Source organism: Athene noctua, unplaced genomic scaffold (assembly GCF_965140245.1).
Source record: "Athene noctua unplaced genomic scaffold, bAthNoc1.hap1.1 HAP1_HAP1_scaffold_383, whole genome shotgun sequence".
NCBI classification, from domain to species: Eukaryota; Metazoa; Chordata; class Aves; order Strigiformes; family Strigidae; genus Athene; species Athene noctua.
This window is the reverse complement of record NW_027437841.1, coordinates 1-17215: the sequence shown is the minus strand read 5'-3', so window position 1 is coordinate 17215 and position 17215 is coordinate 1. Positions and strand designations below refer to the sequence as shown.

At 67.7% G+C, this 17215-nt stretch overlaps 2 protein-coding genes across 2 annotated transcripts in view; one reads left to right on the top strand and one right to left on the bottom strand.

The window, feature by feature from the left end:
* Positions 1-12336, top strand: part of LOC141955663 (ryanodine receptor 1-like) — a gene marked incomplete at its 5' end in the record, with an annotated part of 92901 nt that extends 80565 nt beyond the window's left edge. Inside the window, 15 exon segments of the mRNA XM_074895308.1 lie at positions 306-462; positions 708-794; positions 2897-3127; positions 4187-4317; positions 5385-5427; positions 5556-5686; positions 5785-5845; positions 6472-6618; positions 6715-6881; positions 11124-11152; positions 11155-11274; positions 11384-11448; positions 11584-11684; positions 11792-11843; positions 12152-12336. Of these exon segments, the coding sequence (XP_074751409.1) occupies positions 306-462; positions 708-794; positions 2897-3127; positions 4187-4317; positions 5385-5427; positions 5556-5686; positions 5785-5845; positions 6472-6618; positions 6715-6881; positions 11124-11152; positions 11155-11274; positions 11384-11448; positions 11584-11684; positions 11792-11843; positions 12152-12247 (1618 nt within the window).
* A 388-nt stretch (positions 12337-12724) lies between these two features.
* On the bottom strand, positions 12725-15697 carry LOC141955661 (mitogen-activated protein kinase kinase kinase kinase 1-like; the record flags this gene model as incomplete). Its single annotated transcript, XM_074895307.1, has 5 exons — positions 12725-12823; positions 12929-12984; positions 13267-13337; positions 14252-14341; positions 15629-15697. Coding segments are annotated over 5 exons (356 nt in total), but the record flags the coding sequence as incomplete, so codon positions are not given.
* Positions 15698-17215: the final 1518 nt, after the last annotated feature.

Below are 17215 nucleotides of genomic sequence, written 5' to 3'. Positions count from 1 at the left end.
GTGAATCCAAGGCCCCGCTGGGTGTCGGGTGGCCATGTTGGGGCTGTGGGGTGGGTCCGTGGCCCCGTTGGGTGTCGGGTGGCCATGTTGGGGCTGTGGGGTGGGTCCGTGGCCCCGTGGGGTGTCGGGTGGCCATGTTGGAGCTATGGGGTGAATCCAAGGCCCCGCTGGGTGTCGGGTGGCCCCGCTGGGGCTGTGGGGTGGGTGTGTGTCCCACCGGCGGGTGCCTGGCCTCCCTGGGGGGCTGTGGGAAGGGCAGAGGGTCCCGCTGGGGGCCCCCCACCCAGGCATCCCCCTCGCCCCAGCACGGAGAACGGGGAGAAGGAGGGGGCAGAGGTGGGGCCCGAGCCCGCGGCCCCCGAGAAGCGAAGGAAATCGGTGCCCCGGGAGCGCAAGGAGCCACCGGCCGAGGGGGCCTTCGAGTTCTGGGCTGAGCTGGAGGTCCAGAGGGTCAAATTCCTGGTACGGGGGGGGGGTCCGGGGGGGGGCGGGACCCCCGTTACCTGAGCACCGGGACCCCCATCGCCACGCGCGAGCCAGGCGCCGGGACCCCTATCCCTTGGCGGGGGGGGGGGGGGGGGCACACACAACGGGACCCCAATCGATGGGGATGGACCCTGGGGGTGCTCGGGGGGGGGCAGTTCTGTGGTTGGGCCACCCCCCCCCAAGCCCTGAGCATTTGTCATCCCCCCCCCCCCCCGGCACAGAACTACCTGTCCAGAAACTTCTACAACCTGCGGTTCCTGGCGCTCTTCCTCGCCTTCGCCATCAACTTCATCCTCCTCTTCTACAAGGTACCTTGGGGGGGGGGGTTATGAGGTGGGGGGGGGGCACCCCAAACCCCTCAGACTCCTTGGGGTGTTCTAGGATAGAGGAGGGGCACCCCAGACCCCCGTGGGGGTGTGGGCAGAGCCCTTGGGATGGGGGCACCCCAGACTGCTCAGTCCTTATTGCAGAGTTTGGGGGGGGCGGCGGGGGGGTTGGTTCCTGGGGGAATCCAGGATTTTTGGGCCGGGGGGGGGGCTCCTGGGAGGGTCCTGGGGGGATCTGAAAGGGCCTGGGGTGTTCTGGAGGAGTTCTGGGAGGGTTATGGGGGGGCCTGAGGGGTTCTGGGGAGCGGGGGGGGGGGGGGGGGAATGAGGGTCCTGGAGAGGTCTGGGGGGTCCTTTGTGGTTTTGGGGGTGTTCGGGGAGCTTATAGGGTGTCCGGGGGGGGGCTTGGGGGGGTTATAGGTTGTCCTGAGGGTTCAGGGGGGGGTCCTGGGGAGGTTTGGCGGGTTCTGGGGGGGGTTATAGGGGTTCCGGGGGGGGTCTGGGAGGTCTGGGGTGTTCTGGGGGGGGGTTATAGGGAGTCTGGGGGGGTCTGGGAGGTTTGGGGGTTCTGGGGGGGGGTTATAGGGGGTTCCTGGGGGGGTCTGGGAGGTTTGGGGTGTTCTGGGGGGGGTTATAGGGGGTCTGGGGGGAGCTCTGGGAGGTTTGGGGTGTTCTGGGGGGGGGTTATAGGGAGTCTGGGGGGGTCTGGGAGGTTTGGGGGTTCTGGGGGGGGGTTATAGGGGGTTCCTGGGGGGGTCTGGGAGGTTTGGGGTGTTCTGGGGGGGGTTATAGGGGGTCTGGGGGGAGCTCTGGGAGGTCTGGGGTGTTCTGGGGGGGGGTTATAGGGGGTCCGGGGGGAGCTCTGGGAGGTTTGAGGTGTTCTGGGGGGGGGTTATAGGGGGTCCGGGGGGGGTCTGGGAGGTTTGGGGGTTCTGGGGGGGGGTTATAGGGGGTCCGGGGGGGGTCTGAGAGGTTTGGGGTGTTCGGGGGGGGTTATAGGGGGTTCCTGGGGGGGTCTGGGAGGTTTGGGGTGTTTGGGGGGGGGGGTTATAGGGGGTCCGGGGGGGTCCTGGGAGGTTTGGGGTGTTCTGGGGGGGGTTATAGGGGGTCCGGGGGGGTCTGGGAGGTTTGGGGGTTCTGGGGGGGGGTTATAGGGGGTCCGGGGAGGTCTGGGAGGTTTGGGGGTTCTGGGGGGGGGTTATAGGGGGTCCGGGGGGGTCTGGGAGGTTTGAGGTGTTCTGGGGGGGGTTATAGGGGGTCCGGGGGGGTCTGGGAGGTTTGGGGTGTTCTGGGGGGGGGTTATAGGGGTTCCGGGGGGGTCCTGGGAGGTTTGAGGTGTTCGGGGGGGGGGTTATAGGGGGTCCGGGGAGCTCTGGGAGGTTTGGGGTGTTCTGGGGGGGGTTATAGGGGTTCCGGGGGGGTCCTGGGAGGTTTGAGGTGTTCTGGGGGGGGGTTATAGGGGGTCCGGGGGGAGCTCTGAGAGGTTTGGGGTGTTCGGGGGGGGGTTATAGGGGTTCCGGGGGGGTCCTGGGAGGTTTGAGGTGTTCGGGGGGGGGGTTATAGGGGGTCCGGGGGGGTCTGGGAGGTTTGGGGTGTTCTGGGGGGGGGGTTATAGGGGGTCCGGGGGGGGGTCTGGGAGGTTTGGGGTGTTCGGGGGGGGGTTATAGGGGGTCCGGGGGGAGCTCTGGGAGGTTTGGGGGTTCTGGGGGGGGTTATAGGGGTTCCGGGGGGGTCCTGGGAGGTTTGAGGTGTTCGGGGGGGGGGTTATAGGGGGTCCGGGGGGAGCTCTGGGAGGTTTGGGGGTTCTGGGGGGGGGGTTATAGGGGGTCCGGGGGGGGTCTGGGAGGTTTGGGGTGTTCGGGGGGGGGTTATAGGGGGTCCGGGGGAGTCTGCGAGGTTTGGGGTGTTCGGGGGGGGGGGTTATAGGGGGTCCTGGGGAGCTCTGGCAGGTTTGGGGTGTTCTGGGGGGGGGGGGGTGGTGGTTATGGGATAGATCAGGGACACCCCAAACCCCACTGTGGGTGTGAGATGGGGTGGGGGGCACCCGTGCGGTGAACAGAACCCCGCCACCCCTTCACCCCAAGGTGTCGGAGCACCCTCCGGGCGCGGAGGAAGAGGAGGCCGAGGGCTCGGGGCTGGCGGCGGCGGTAGCCGAGGAGGCCGGGGGGGGCGAGGCCGGGGGGGGCGGCGAGGAGAGCGTCGTCTACTACTTCTTGGAGGAGAGCACGGGCTACATGCAGCCGGCGCTGCAGGGGCTGGCCCTGGCCCACACGCTCGTCGCCTTCCTCTGCATCATCGGCTACAACTGCCTCAAGGTGCCCCCCCCTGCCGCCGGCCCCTCCCTGGACACGCCCACCTGCCCCCGGACACGCCCACCCTCCCCTGGCCACGCCTACCCACCCCCTGTGGACACACCCGCACGGCCCTGGTTTGGCATCAGGAGCGGCAAGTTGCCAGTTTGCCCCTGGCCACGCCCATGTGGCCACGCCCGTCTCGTTGTGCCACACCCCGATAGGCCACGCCCAGCCCTGGGCCCCTGAGGGCTCCCAGCAGGTGTCAGTATCTGGCCTTGGCCACGCCCCCACGTGCCTGGCCACGCCCCCAGGGACTGCTGGAGCCCCCACGGACCCCCCCCGTGCCCCCCGTCACTGTCCCCATGTCCCTCCTGACCCCGTGACCCCGCTGCCCCGTGTCCCCTGTGACCCCCCTAACCCTGACCCCGTGTCCCTGTGTCCCCCCAACCCTGTCCCCACTGACCCCATGTCCCCATGTCCCCCCTGTCCCCATGTCCCCGTGTCACCCCATGTCCCCATGTCCCCCCATCCCCATGTCCCCATGTCCCCGTGTCACCCCTGACCCCATGTCCCCATGTCCCCCCATGTCCCTGTGTCCCCCCTGTCCCCATGTCCTCTTCCACCCTCTGTGTCCCCCTGTCCCCATGTCCCCACTGTCCCCATGTCCCCATGTCCCCCCTGTCCCCATGTTCCCCCGTCCCCATGTCCCAATGTCCCCCCGTCCCCATGTCCCCGTGTCACCCCATGTCCCCATGTCCCCCCTGTCCCCATGTTCCCCCGTCCCCATGTCCCAATGTCCCCCCGTCCCCATGTCCCCGTGTCACCCCATGTCCCCATGTCCCCCCTGTCCCCATGTTCCCCTGTCCCCATGTCCCCATGTCCCAATGTCCCCCCGTCCCCATGTCCCCCCCGACCATGTCCCCATGTCCCCCCCCGTCCCCATTTCCCCCCCCATCCCCATGTCCGTGCCCCTTCCTGACCCTGTCCTCACGTCCCACTCATCCCCATGTCCCCCCTGACCCCGACCCTGTGTCCCCGTGTCCCCGCTGTCCCCGTGACCCCCCCCGTGTCCCCCCCCAGATCCCGCTGGTGATCTTCAAGCGGGAGAAGGAGGTCGCCCGACGCCTCGAGTTCTCGGGGCTCTACATCACCGAGCAGCCGCCCGACGACGACGTCAAGGGCCAGTGGGACCGTCTCGTGCTCAACGCCCAGTACGGGGGGGCGGGGGGGCCGGGGGGGTCCCGGGGGGGGGTCCTGGGGGGGTCCTGGGGGGGTCTGGGTGGGATTTGGGGGGTCATCCTGATGCTCAACACCCAGCACAAGGAGCCCCGGGGAGGTTCTGGATGGGTCGGGGAGGGGGGGGGGGGGGGGATTTGGGGGGGTCCTGGGGTGTCTGGGAGGGTCCGGGTTGGGGGGGCGGGGGGAGCAGAGGGGGTCTCGGGAGTTGTCGGGGGGGGTCCTGGGAGGGTTTGGGGGGGTCTGAGGGATCAAGGGAGTCCTAGTGCTCAACACCCAGGACAGGGAGTTCAGGGGGGGATCTGGGGGGGGGTTGTGGGGTTCAGGGGGGGTCAGAGGGGGTTCTGGGGGGCTCTAGGGCATCCGGGGGGGATTCTGGGGGGCTCTGGGGGACCAGGGGGGTCGTTCTGCTGCTCAACACCCAGGACAGGGAGTTCGGGGGGGATCTGGGGGGGTTTGGTGGGGTTCAGGGGGGTCAGAGGGGGTCCTGGGGGGGTTCTGGGGGGGTCTGGGGCATCCTGGGGGGGTCCTGGGGGGCTCTGGGGGACCAGGGGGGTCGTTCTGCTGCTCAACACCCAGGACAGGGAGTTTGGGGGGGATCTGGGGGGGTTTGGTGGGGTTCAGGGGGGGTCCAGGGGGCCAGAGGGGGTCCTGGGGGGGTTCCTGGGTGTGTCTGGGGGGGTTATGGGGGACCGGGGAGCTCTCCTGGTGCTCAACACCCAGCACAGGGGGTCTGGGGGGGTTTGAGGGGGGGGTCCAGGGGGGTCCTGAGGGGTTTGGGGGGGTCCGAGGTGGGAGGGGGGGGGGGCAGAGAGACCTCAGCACCCAGTCCAGAGGGGTCCTGGGGGGCCATGAGAGACCAGTGGCACTGGGCCCACCCCAGTATGGAAGGGGAGGGGGGTCCTGGGGTAACGGTGGGACCAGCTGGGGGCCCCCCCAGTCCAGATGTGGCTGCTTGGGGTGGGGTGGGGGGGGGACGGGACACACAGGGCCCCCCCCTGTCCCTGACACACACCCCCCCCCCCCCCCCAAATCTCCTCAGGTCCTTTCCCAGCAACTACTGGGACAAGTTCGTCAAGAGGAAGGTGAGGGGGGGTCCCACGGCCCAGAGGAGGCAGGGGGGGGGACAAGAGGGGGTCACACCCTGACCCTGTGTGTGTCCCCTGACCGTGTGACCCCCCCCCATCACCAAATCGTGCCCCCCCCCCCCCAGGTGCTGGAGAAATACGGGGACATTTACGGGCGCGAGCGCATCGCGGAGCTGCTGGGGATGGAGTTGGCCAGCCTGGAAATCGGGGCGCAGGGGGAGAGGAAACCCCCCCCCGACAGCTCCCTCCTCACCTGGTGGGTGTGGGGGGGGCCTCTGAGGCTTTGAGGGGGGGGCTCTGAGCCATTCTGGGGGTCCCCTTCACCTCCTCACCCCCCCCCCCCCCCCTCCCCAGGATCACGTCCATCGACATCAGGTACCAGATCTGGAAGTTCGGGGTCATCTTCACCGACAACGTGAGTGGGGGGGCTCGGGGGGGGGGGGGGGGGCTGGGGAAGTCGAGGGGGGGGGTCTCAGGGGGATGGATGGGGGTTTCAAGGGGATGGGAGGGGGTGTCTCAGGGGGATGGGGGGGTCCCAGGGGAATGGGGGGGTCCCAGGGGGATGAATGGGGGTCCCAGGGGGATGGGGGGGTCCCAGGGGAATGGGGGGGTCTCAGGGAGATGGGGGGGGTTCCAGGGGAATGGGGGGGGTCCCAGGGGGATGAATCGGGGTCCCAAGGGGATGGGGGGGGGTCTTAGGGGGATGGGGGGGGTCCCAGGGGGATGGGGGACCGGGTGTGTGTCCCCAGGGGATGGGACCCCCAGGACCACCCTAGATCCCCCCCCACTCACCCTCTGACTCCCGCCCAAGGACCCCCTGGACACCCCCTGAGACACCCCCCCCCACACCCCCAAAAAGGGACCTCCTAGAACTACCCCAGGGACCCTTTGGACACCCCTGGGACCATCCCGGACCCTCCCCAATTCCCCCCAAAGACCCCCTCAGGGACCTCCAGAACCCCCGCTGATGGGAATGCCAGGCTGTGGGGTGACACCAGCCCCCCCCCCAATATGTCTGTGTGTCCCCCCCCTCACCTCCAGTCCTTCCTCTACCTCACCTGGTACATGGCCATGTCCCTCCTGGGCCACTACAACAACTTCTTCTTCGCCTCCCACCTCCTGGACATCGCCATGGGGGTCAAGACCCTACGCACCATCCTCTCCTCCGTCACCCACAACGGCAAACAGGTGTGTAGTGGCAGGGGGGGGGATATGGGGGGCGGGGGGTGTCTGGGGGTCATAGGGGACACCCCCTTTGACGCTCTTCCTGTCCCCTGTCCCCAGCTGGCCATGACGGTGGGGCTGCTGGCCGTGGTCGTGTACCTCTACACCGTGGTGGCCTTCAACTTCTTCCGCAAGTTCTACAACAAGAGCGAGGATGAGGATGAGCCCGACATGAAGTGCGACGACATGATGACGGTGGGTTGTTGGGGGGCCCGAGGGGGGGGGGGGCAAGAAGGGGGTGTGTAGGGGACTTGCGGAAGGGCCTGGGGTGTCTTGGGGCACCTATGAGGTCCCTGAGGGGCCCTGGGGCATTTAGGGGGTCCCTGGAATGGTCCTGGGGGCTTCTATAGGGTCCCTGGGGTGTCTTGGGGCATCTATGGGGTCCCTGGAATGGTTCTGGGGGTGTCCTGGGGGCTTCTATAGGGACCCTGGGGTGTCTTGGGGCATCTATGGGGTCCCTGGGGTGTTTCTTGGGGGTCCTGGGGGCATTTATGGGGTCCCTGGAATGGTCCTGGGGGCTTCTATAGGGTCCCTGGGGTGTCTTGGGGCATCTATGGGGTCCCTGGGCTGTTTCTGGGGGGTCCTGGGGGCATTTATGGGGTCCCTGGAATGGTCCTGGGGGCTTCTATAGGGTCCCTGGGGTGTCTTGGGGCATCTATGGGGTCCCTGGGCTGTTTCTGGGGGGTCCTGGGGGCATTTATGGGGTCCCTGGAATGGTCCTGGGGGCTTCTATAGGGTCCCTGGGGTGTCTTGGGGCATCTATGGGGTCCCTGGGCTGTTTCTGGGGGGTCCTGGGGGCATTTATGGGGTCCCTGGAATGGTCCTGGGGGCTTCTATAGGGTCCCTGGGGTGTCTTGGGGCATCTATGGGGTCCCTGGGCTGTTTCTGGGGGGTCCTGGGGGCATTTATGGGGTCCCTGGAATGGTCCTGGGGGCTTCTATAGGGTCCCTGGGGTGTCTTGGGGCATCTATGGGGTCCCTGGGCTGTTTCTGGGGGGTCCTGGGGGCATTTATGGGGTCCCTGGAATGGTCCTGGGGGCTTCTATAGGGTCCCTGGGGTGTCTTGGGGCATCTATGGGGTCCCTGGGCTGTTTCTGGGGGGTCCTGGGGGCATTTATGGGGTCCCTGGAATGGTCCTGGGGGCTTCTATAGGGTTCCTGGGGTGTCTTGGGGCATCTATGGGGTCCCTGGGCTGTTTCTGGGGGGTCCTGGGGGCATTTATGGGGTCCCTGGAATGGTCCTGGGGGCTTCTATAGGGTCCCTGGGGTGTCTTGGGGCATCTATGGGGTCCCTGGGCTGTTTCTGGGGGGTCCTGGGGGCATTTATGGGGTCCCTGGAATGGTCCTGGGGGCTTCTATAGGGTCCCTGGGGTGTCTTGGGGCATCTATGGGGTCCCTGGGCTGTTTCTGGGGGGTCCTGGGGGCATTTATGGGGTCCCTGGAATGGTCCTGGGGGCTTCTATAGGGTCCCTGGGGTGTCTTGGGGCATCTATGGGGTCCCTGGGCTGTTTCTGGGGGGTCCTGGGGGCATTTATGGGGTCCCTGGAATGGTCCTGGGGGCTTCTATAGGGTCCCTGGGGTGTCTTGGGGCATCTATGGGGTCCCTGGGCTGTTTCTGGGGGGTCCTGGGGGCATTTATGGGGTCCCTGGAATGGTCCTGGGGGCTTCTATAGGGTCCCTGGGGTGTCTTGGGGCATCTATGGGGTCCCTGGGCTGTTTCTGGGGGGTCCTGGGGGCATTTATGGGGTCCCTGGAATGGTCCTGGGGGCTTCTATAGGGTCCCTGGGGTGTCTTGGGGCATCTATGGGGTCCCTGGGCTGTTTCTGGGGGGTCCTGGGGGCATTTATGGGGTCCCTGGAATGGTCCTGGGGGCTTCTATAGGGTCCCTGGGGTGTCTTGGGGCATCTATGGGGTCCCTGGGCTGTTTCTGGGGGGTCCTGGGGGCATTTATGGGGTCCCTGGAATGGTCCTGGGGGCTTCTATAGGGTCCCTGGGGTGTCTTGGGGCATCTATGGGGTCCCTGGGCTGTTTCTGGGGGGTCCTGGGGGCATTTATGGGGTCCCTGGAATGGTCCTGGGGGCTTCTATAGGGTCCCTGGGGTGTCTTGGGGCATCTATGGGGTCCCTGGGCTGTTTCTGGGGGGTCCTGGGGGCATTTATGGGGTCCCTGGAATGGTCCTGGGGGCTTCTATAGGGTTCCTGGGGGGTCCTGGGACATCTGTGGGGTCCCTGGGCTGTTTCTGGGGGGTCCTGGGGGCATTTATGGGGTCCCTGGAATGGTCCTGGGGGCTTCTATAGGGTCCCTGGGGTGTCTTGGGGCATCTATGGGGTCCCTGGGCTGTTTCTGGGGGGTCCTGGGGGCATTTATGGGGTCCCTGGAATGGTCCTGGGGGCTTCTATAGTGTCCCTGGGGGGTCCTGGGACATCTGTGGGGTCCCTGGCGTGTTTCTGGGGGGTCTTGGGATCATCTATGGGGTCTCTGGAATGGTCTTGGGGGGGGTTGGGGGCTTCTATAGGATCCTTGGAGGGTCCTGGGACATCTATGGGGTCCCTGGGGTGTTTCTTGGGGGTCCTGGAGCACCTATGGGGTCTCTGGAATGGTTCTGGGGGTGTCCTGGGGGCTTCTATAGGATCCTTGGGGGGTCCTGGGACATCTATAGGGTCCCTGAGCAGTTCTGGGGCATCTAGGGGGTCCCTGGGGTGATTCTAGGGGGTCCTGGGGCACCTATGAGTTCCCAGGGTGGTTCTGGGGGCTACTATAGGGCCCCTGGGGGGTCCTGGGGGCTCCTATAGGGGCCCTGGGGCATCTATGGGGTCCCTGGGATGGTTCAGGGGGGTCTTGGGGTGTTCTGTAGGGTCTCTGGGGGATCCTGGGACGTCTGTGGGGTCCCTGGGGTGGCCATGAGGGGTCTCTGGGGAGTCCAGTGGGGCTCTGGGGGTTCTGGAGGTCCCTGGGGGGGGTCCTGAGGGGTCCCTGGGGGGAACTGGGGGGGTCCAGGATGGTCCCAGGGACATCCAAGGGGTTCCTGGGACAGTCTGAGGAGGCCCCTGGGGGGTCTTGGGGGTCCTTGGGGCATCAGGGGGTCCCTGGGGGCATCCAGGGGGTCCCTGGGGGGGGTCAGGGTGTGTCCAGGGGGTCCCTGGGTGCATCCAGGGGGTCCCTGGGGGGGGTCAGGAGGTGTCCAGGGAGTCAGGGGGTGCATCCAGGGGGTCCTTGGGGGGTCAAAGGGGGTCCCTGGGGGAGTCAAGGGGTGTCCAGGGGGTCCCTGGGTGCATCCAGGGGGTCCTTGGGGGGGTCAGGGGGTACCCAGGGGGTCCCTAGGGTGTTCAGGGGTCTTGGGTGTCCCTGGGTGCATCCAGGGGGTCCTTGGGGGGTCACAGGGGGTCCCTGGGTGCATCCAGGGGGTCCTTGGCGGGGTCAGGGGGTGTCCAGGGGGGTCCCTGGGGGGGTCAGGGGGTGTCCAGGGGGGTCCCTGGGGGGGGTCAGGAGGTGTCCAGGGAGTCAGGGGGTGCATCCAGGGGGGTCCTTGGGGCATCAGGGGGTCCCTGGGGGCATCCAGGGGGTCCCTGGGGGGGTCAGGGTGTGTCCAGGGGGTCCCTGGGTGCATCCAGGGGGTCCTTTGGGGGGTCAGGGGGTGTCCAGGGGGTCCCTGGGGGGGGTCAGGAGGTGTCCAGGGAGTCAGGGGGTGCATCCAGGGGGTCCTTGGGGGGTCACAGGGGGTCCCTGGGGGGGTCAGGGGGTGTCCAGGGGGTCCCTGGGTGCATCCAGGGGGTCCTTGGGGGGGTCAGGGGGTACCCAGGGGGTCCCTAGGGTGTTCAGGGGTCTTGGGTGTCCCTGGGTGCATCCAGGGGGTCCTTGGGGGGTCACAGGGGGTCCCTGGGGGGGTCAGGTGGTACCCAGGGGGTCCCTAGGGTGTTCAGGGGTCTTGGGGGTCCCTGGGTGCATCCAGGGGGTCCTGGGGGGGGTCAGGGGGTGCCAAGGGGGTCCCTGGGGGGGTCAGGGGTGTCCAGGGGGTCCCTGGGGGGGGTCACAGGGTGTCCCTGGGGGGTTCAGGGGTGTCCAGGGGGTCCCTGGGGGGGGTCACAGGGTGTCCCTGGGGGGTTCAGGGGTGTCCAGGGGGTCCCTGGGGGGGGTCACAGGGTGTCCCTGGGGGGTTCAGGGGTGTCCAGGGGGTCCCTGGGGGGGGTCACAGGGTGTCCCTGGGGGGTTCAGGGGTGTCCAGGGGGTCCCTGGGGGGGGTCACAGGGTGTCCCTGGGGACATCCAGGGGGTCCTGGGAGGGGGGGGGGGGGGGTGTCAGGGGGTGTCCGGGGGGGGTCTGGAGTGTTCCTGGGGGTCCCTGGCAGAATTTTGGGGCTCCCTTGGAGGGGGGGTGGGCTGTGATGCTGTCCTTGGGGGTCAGCTGGAATTTCTGAGGTGGGGGGGGGTGTGGGGGGGGTGTGTCCCTGACCCTGCCGTGCCCCCCCCCGCAGTGTGTTCCACATGTACGTGGGGGTTCGGGCCGGGGGGGCATCGGGGACGAGATCGAGGACCCGGCGGGGGACGACTACGAGCTCTACCGCGTCGTCTTCGACATCACCTTCTTCTTCTTCGTCATCGTCATCCTCCTGGCCATCATCCAGGGTAGGGACCCCCCCCCCTCTCCCCGGGGGGGTGCTGGGGGTATGGGGGGGCGATAAACACCCCCCCACACCCTGTTTTTTTATGTGCCCCCCCCCCCTTTTTTTTCCAGGTCTGATCATCGACGCTTTCGGGGAGCTGCGGGATCAGCAGGAGCAGGTGAAGGAGGACATGGAGGTGAGTGACACCCCCCAAACACCCCCCCTGGGTCCCCAGTTCAGCTCAGGGTTGTGTGTGTGTGTGGGGGGGGGGGCATGGGGGTGTCCCTGACACACCACACCCCCCCCCCCCGCCCCATCGCCCCCTCCCCAGACAAAATGTTTCATCTGCGGCATCGGGAGCGACTATTTCGACACCACCCCCCATGGCTTCGAGACCCACACGCTGGAGGAGCACAACCTGGCGAATTACATGTGAGAAATCGGGGGGGGGCCCACACACACCGGGGGGGGGGGCCAAAGGGTCCCCAGACACCCCCCCCCCCCTCACTGATTTCTGTCCCCCCCCCCCCCCCCCCCAGGTTCTTCCTGATGTATTTGATCAATAAGGATGAGACGGAGCACACGGGGCAGGTGAGACGCTCCCCCCCCCCCCCCCCCCCTCTAAAGGATAAGGGGGGGGAAAATAGGGCGGGGGGGGCACATTGAGGTTGGGGGGGGGGAAAATTGAGATGGGGGGGCACATTGGCCATGGAGGGGGGGGGTGCTAGCTGCAGGGAGGGGCTCGAGGCCAAGATGGGGCTTGTGCAGGAGCTGGGGGGGGGGGGTGTTCTATGGAATGGGGGTGTGTTGAGGGGGGGGCGGCTTATTCTTGGAGGGGGGGGTGTTTATTTTGCAGGGGGGGGGTCCCTGCTCTGACACACACACCCCCCCCCTCCCAGGAATCCTACGTCTGGAAGATGTACCAGGAGCGCTGCTGGGATTTCTTCCCCGCCGGAGACTGTTTCCGCAAGCAGTACGAGGATCAGTTGGGGTGATCCCCCCCCCCCCACCCGAAAATCCCCCCCCCCGGGACCCCCCCGGAACCCCCCAGCACCCCCAAAACTCCCCCCTCTAAGTGCCTTGTCCGTTGGGGAGAGCTGGGGGGGGGGGGGAAGCCGCTTCCCTCCGCTACCAATAAACCCTGAAGAGTGTTGCTGCCCGCCCCCCCCCCCCGCCTCATTTTTGACCGCGTGTTCCCCCCCCCAACCCTTTACCCCCCCCCCCAAAAAAAAAACCCCACACGATTTTGGGGCCATTTCAGGCTTTTTTAAGGTGCAAATAATTACAACTGTCAGCAAAAAGAGGGAGAAGCTGGGGGGGGGGGGGGGGGGGCACAGCTCAGCCTTCCCCTGCCCTACCCCCCCTGCCTCCCTGGGGGGTGGGTGCCCCCCCCAGCCCTGTAGGGACCCCCCCCAGCCCCTTGGGGACCCCCCCAGCACTGTGAGGACCCCCCAGCCGCTTGGGGGACCCCCCCCCAATCCCGTTTTGGGGTGTGGGGGGGTCACTCCTGGACGTAGAGGTTGCTGTAAGCGTTGGTCTCGTCAGTGGGGCGCGTCTCCAGGACCAGGGTGCTGAGGGGGTTTTGGGGGGGGGGGCAAAAAAATTTGGGGGTGTGTGTCAGAGTGGGGTGGGGGGGCCCCTTTGCCCCCCCCACCTCGGGCCCTCCCAGTTTGTACCTGTGGGAGCTGAGCAGGCGGAAGGTCCAACGCTGGTCCCGCAGCTCCTCGATCAGCTGGGGGGGGGGGGAGGGAGGAGTAATGCTGGCGGGGGGGTCCCCAATTTTTTTTTGGGGGGGGGGGTGTCTGCAGGGATGGGGAAGGGTCCCTGCACCCCCACAGATGGGATCAGGGGTCCCCAGGGGTTTGTGGAGGTGGGGGGGGGGGGAACAGTTCTGCGCCCCCCCCCCCCCCCCCCAGGGTTTGGGACCCCAGGTATTGGGGTTTGGGGGGGGGGGGTGGGGGGGTTATGGGGGTTTTGGGGGGTTATGGGGGGGCCCGGGGGGGGGGGGGCTCACCTGGGCGGAGCCCACCTGCCGCACCTGCACCCCGTGGCGCCAGAAGGCCTGGACGCAGCCGCGGACCAACGCTGGGGGGGGGGGGGGGGGGGGGGGTGTCAGAGCCAGGAACCCCCCCTGCACCCCCCTGACACCCCCCCCCCACCCCCCGGTACCCCCTTGACGCCCCCAATTCCCCCCCAGCACCCCCTGACACCCCCCCACAGCCCCAGGACTCCTTGAGCCCCCCATTTCCCCCCCAGCACCCCCCAGACACCCCCATTCCCCCCAGCACCCCCTGACACCCTCCCCACCCCCTCAGGAACCCCCTGACCCCCCATTTGCCCCCAGCACCCCCTGACACCCTCCCAGGATCCCCCTGACCCCCCCATTTCCCCCCCAGGACCCCCCTGACCCCCCCCATTTCCCCCCCAGCACCCCCTGACACCCCCCACCCCCCCAGGACCCCCTTGACACCCCCATTTCCCCCACCGACCCCCCTGACCCCCCCATTTCCCCCCCAGGACCCCCCTGACCCCCCCATTCCCCCCAGCACCTCCTGACACCCCCATTTCCCCCCCCCGGACACCCCTGACCCCCCCCATTTCCCCCCCAGGACCCCCTGACCCCCCCCATTTCCCCCCCATCACCCCCTGACACCCCCCCACCCCCCAGGACCCCCTTGACACCCACATTTCCCCCCACCGACCCCCCTGACCCCCCCATTTCCCCCAGCACCTCCTGACACCCCCATTTCCCCCCCCAGGACCCCCCTGACCCCCCCCATTTCCCCCCCATCACCCCCTGACACCCCCCCACCCCCCAGGACCCCCTTGACACCCACATTTCCCCCCACCGACCCCCTGACCCCCCCATTTCCCCCCAGCACCCCCCTGACACCCCCCCACACCCCCCCAGCACCCCCTTGACCCCCCCCATTTCCCCCCAGCACCCCCTGACACCCCCCCATTTCCCCCCAGCACCCCCCTGCCCCCCCCGCACCCACCCACGGCCTCCACGGCCACGTCGAAGGGGATGTCGGGGGCCACCAGCCCCCGGGCGGGGGCTCCCTGCAGCGTCACCAGCTTCACGCTCCCTGGGATGGGGGGGGGGGCACACACGGGGGTCAGAAACCCTCCGGGGACCCCCCCAAAACCCCCTGGGCACCCCCTGGGCACCCCCAGCGCCTGCACGGACGGACGGACGGACGGACGGGCGGGTGGGCGCATGGACGGACGGACGCGTGGACGGACGGACGGACGGATGGACGGATAGACAGGGGGTGGGTGGGTGGACAGATGGACGGACGGATGGACGGACGGACGGACGGACAGAGGCTTGGGTGGGTGGAAGCATGGACGGATGGACGGACAGGGGTGGGTGGGTGGATGGACGGACGGATGGACGGGTGGGTGGGCGCATGGACAGACGGACACATGGATGGATGGATGGATGGATAGATGGACGGACAGGTGGGTGGGCACATGGACAGACGGACGGACGCGTGGATGGATGGATGGATGGACGGACAGACAGGTGGGTGGGTGGGCGCATGGACAGACGGACAGACACATGGATGGATGGATGGATGGATGGATGGACGGACGGACAGACGGATGGACAGACGGACGGACGGACAGACGGGTGGGTGGGCGCATGGACAGACACATGGATGGATGGATGGATGGATGGATGGATGGATGGATGGACGGACAGACGGACGGACAGACGGGTGGGTGGGCGCATGGACGGACGGACAGACACATGGATGGATGGATGGATGGATGGATGGATGGATGGATGGACGGACAGACGGACGGACAGACGGGTGGGTGGGCGCATGGACAGATGGACAGACACATGGATGGATGGATGGATGGATGGATGGATGGATGGATGGACGGACAGACGGACGGACAGACGGGTGGGTGGGCGCATGGACAGACAGACAGACACATGGATGGATGGATGGATGGACAGACAGACAGACGGGTGGGAGGGTGGGTGGAAGCGTGGACGGACGCATGGATGGACGGATGGACAGACGGACAGAGGCTTGGGTGGGTGGAAGCATGGACGGATGGACGGACACATGGATGGACGGACGGATGGACAGGGGTGGGTGGGTGGGTGGGTGGACGGACAGACAGACGGACAGAGAGATGGTGGGTGGGTGGATGCATGGACAGACAGACGGACGCGTGGCTGGACGGATGGACGGACGGGCGGGTGGGTGGCCTCATGGACAGACGGACGGATGCGTGGCTGGACGGATGGATGGACGGATGGACGGACGGACAGACAGACGGGCGGGTGGGCGGACGGACGGACGGACGCGGGGGCAGATGGACGGATGGACGGACAGACGGACGGACGGACTCACGGTCCAGCAGCACCAGCACCGTCTCGCTGTCCAGCTGCGTCACCTGCACGGGGCCAGGGCAGGAGGGTTCTGGGGGGGGGACACACACACGCACAGCGATGAGGGGGGGGCCCCAACCCACCCCCCTGCACCCCCCAACCCGGGTGAGGGCCCCCCCAAACCACCCCAGGCCCCCCCAAACCCCCCCCCGACACTTTTGGGCGGAATACGGGACCCCCGACACTCCCCAGGGACCCCCCCGAGCTCCCCGCTAGGACCCTTCAATGGAGTAGGGGACCCCCCCCCATCCCCCTGGGACCCCCAAATTGAGCCCAGGGACCCCCAAATCCCCTGGGGTTCCCCCGTTGAGCCCAGGAACAACGAAATCCTCCAGGACCCCCCATTGAGCCCAGGGACCCCCCCCGATCCCCCTGAGACCCCCAAAACCCCCTGAGACCCCCCACAATCCCCCTGGGACCCCCAATCTCTCTGGGACCCCCCAATTCCCCTGTGACCCCCAAAACCCCCTGAGACCCCCCCCCAATCCCCCTGGGACCCCCCCAATGCCCCTGGGAACCCCAAACGCCCCTGAGACCCCCCCAATCCCCCTGAGACCCCCCAATCCCCCTGGGAGCCCCCAATCTCCCTGGGACCCCCCAATCCCCCTGGGACCCCTAATCCCCCTGGGACCCCCCATCTCTGGGACCCCCAATTCCCCTGTGACCCCCAAAACCCCCTGAGACACCCCCCAATCCCCCTGGGACCCCCCAATGCCCCTGGGAACCCCAAACGCCCCTGAGATCCCCCCAATCCCCCTGAGACCCCCCAATCCCCCTGGGACCCCCCAATCCCCTGGGACCCCCAATCCCCCTGGGACCCCCCAATCCCCCTGGGACCCCCCAATGCCCCTGGGAACCCCAAACGCCCTGAGATCCCCCCAATCCCCCTGAGACCCCCCAATCCCCCTGGGACCCCCCAATCCCCCTGGGACCCCCAATCCCCCTGGGACCCCCAATCTCTCTGGGACCCCCCAATTCCCCTGTGACCCCCAAAACCCCCTGAGACCCCCCCCCCAATCCCCCTGGGACCCCCCCAATGCCCTGGGAACCCCAAACGCCCCTGAGACCCCCCCAATCCCCCTGAGACCCCCCAATCTCCCTGGGACCCCCCAATCCCCCTGGGACCCCTAATCCCCCTGGGACCCCCAATCTCTCTGGGACCCCCCAATTCCCCTGTGACCCCCAAAACCCCCTGAGACACCCCCCCAATCCCCCTGGGACCCCCCAATGCCCCTGGGAACCCCAAACGCCCCTGAGATCCCCCCAATCCCCCTGAGACCCCCCAATCCCCCTGGGAGCCCCCAATCTCCCTGGGACCCCCCAATCCCCCTGGGACCCCTAATCCCCCTGGGACCCCCAATCTCTCTGGACCCCCCAATTCCCCTGTGACCCCCAAAACCCCCTGAGACACCCCCCCAATCCCCCTGAGACCCCCCAATCTCCCTGGGACCCCCCAATCCCCCTGGGACCCCTAATCCCCCTGGGACCCCCAATCTCTCTGGGACCCCCCAATTCCCCTGTGACCCCCAAAACCCCTGAGACCCCCCCC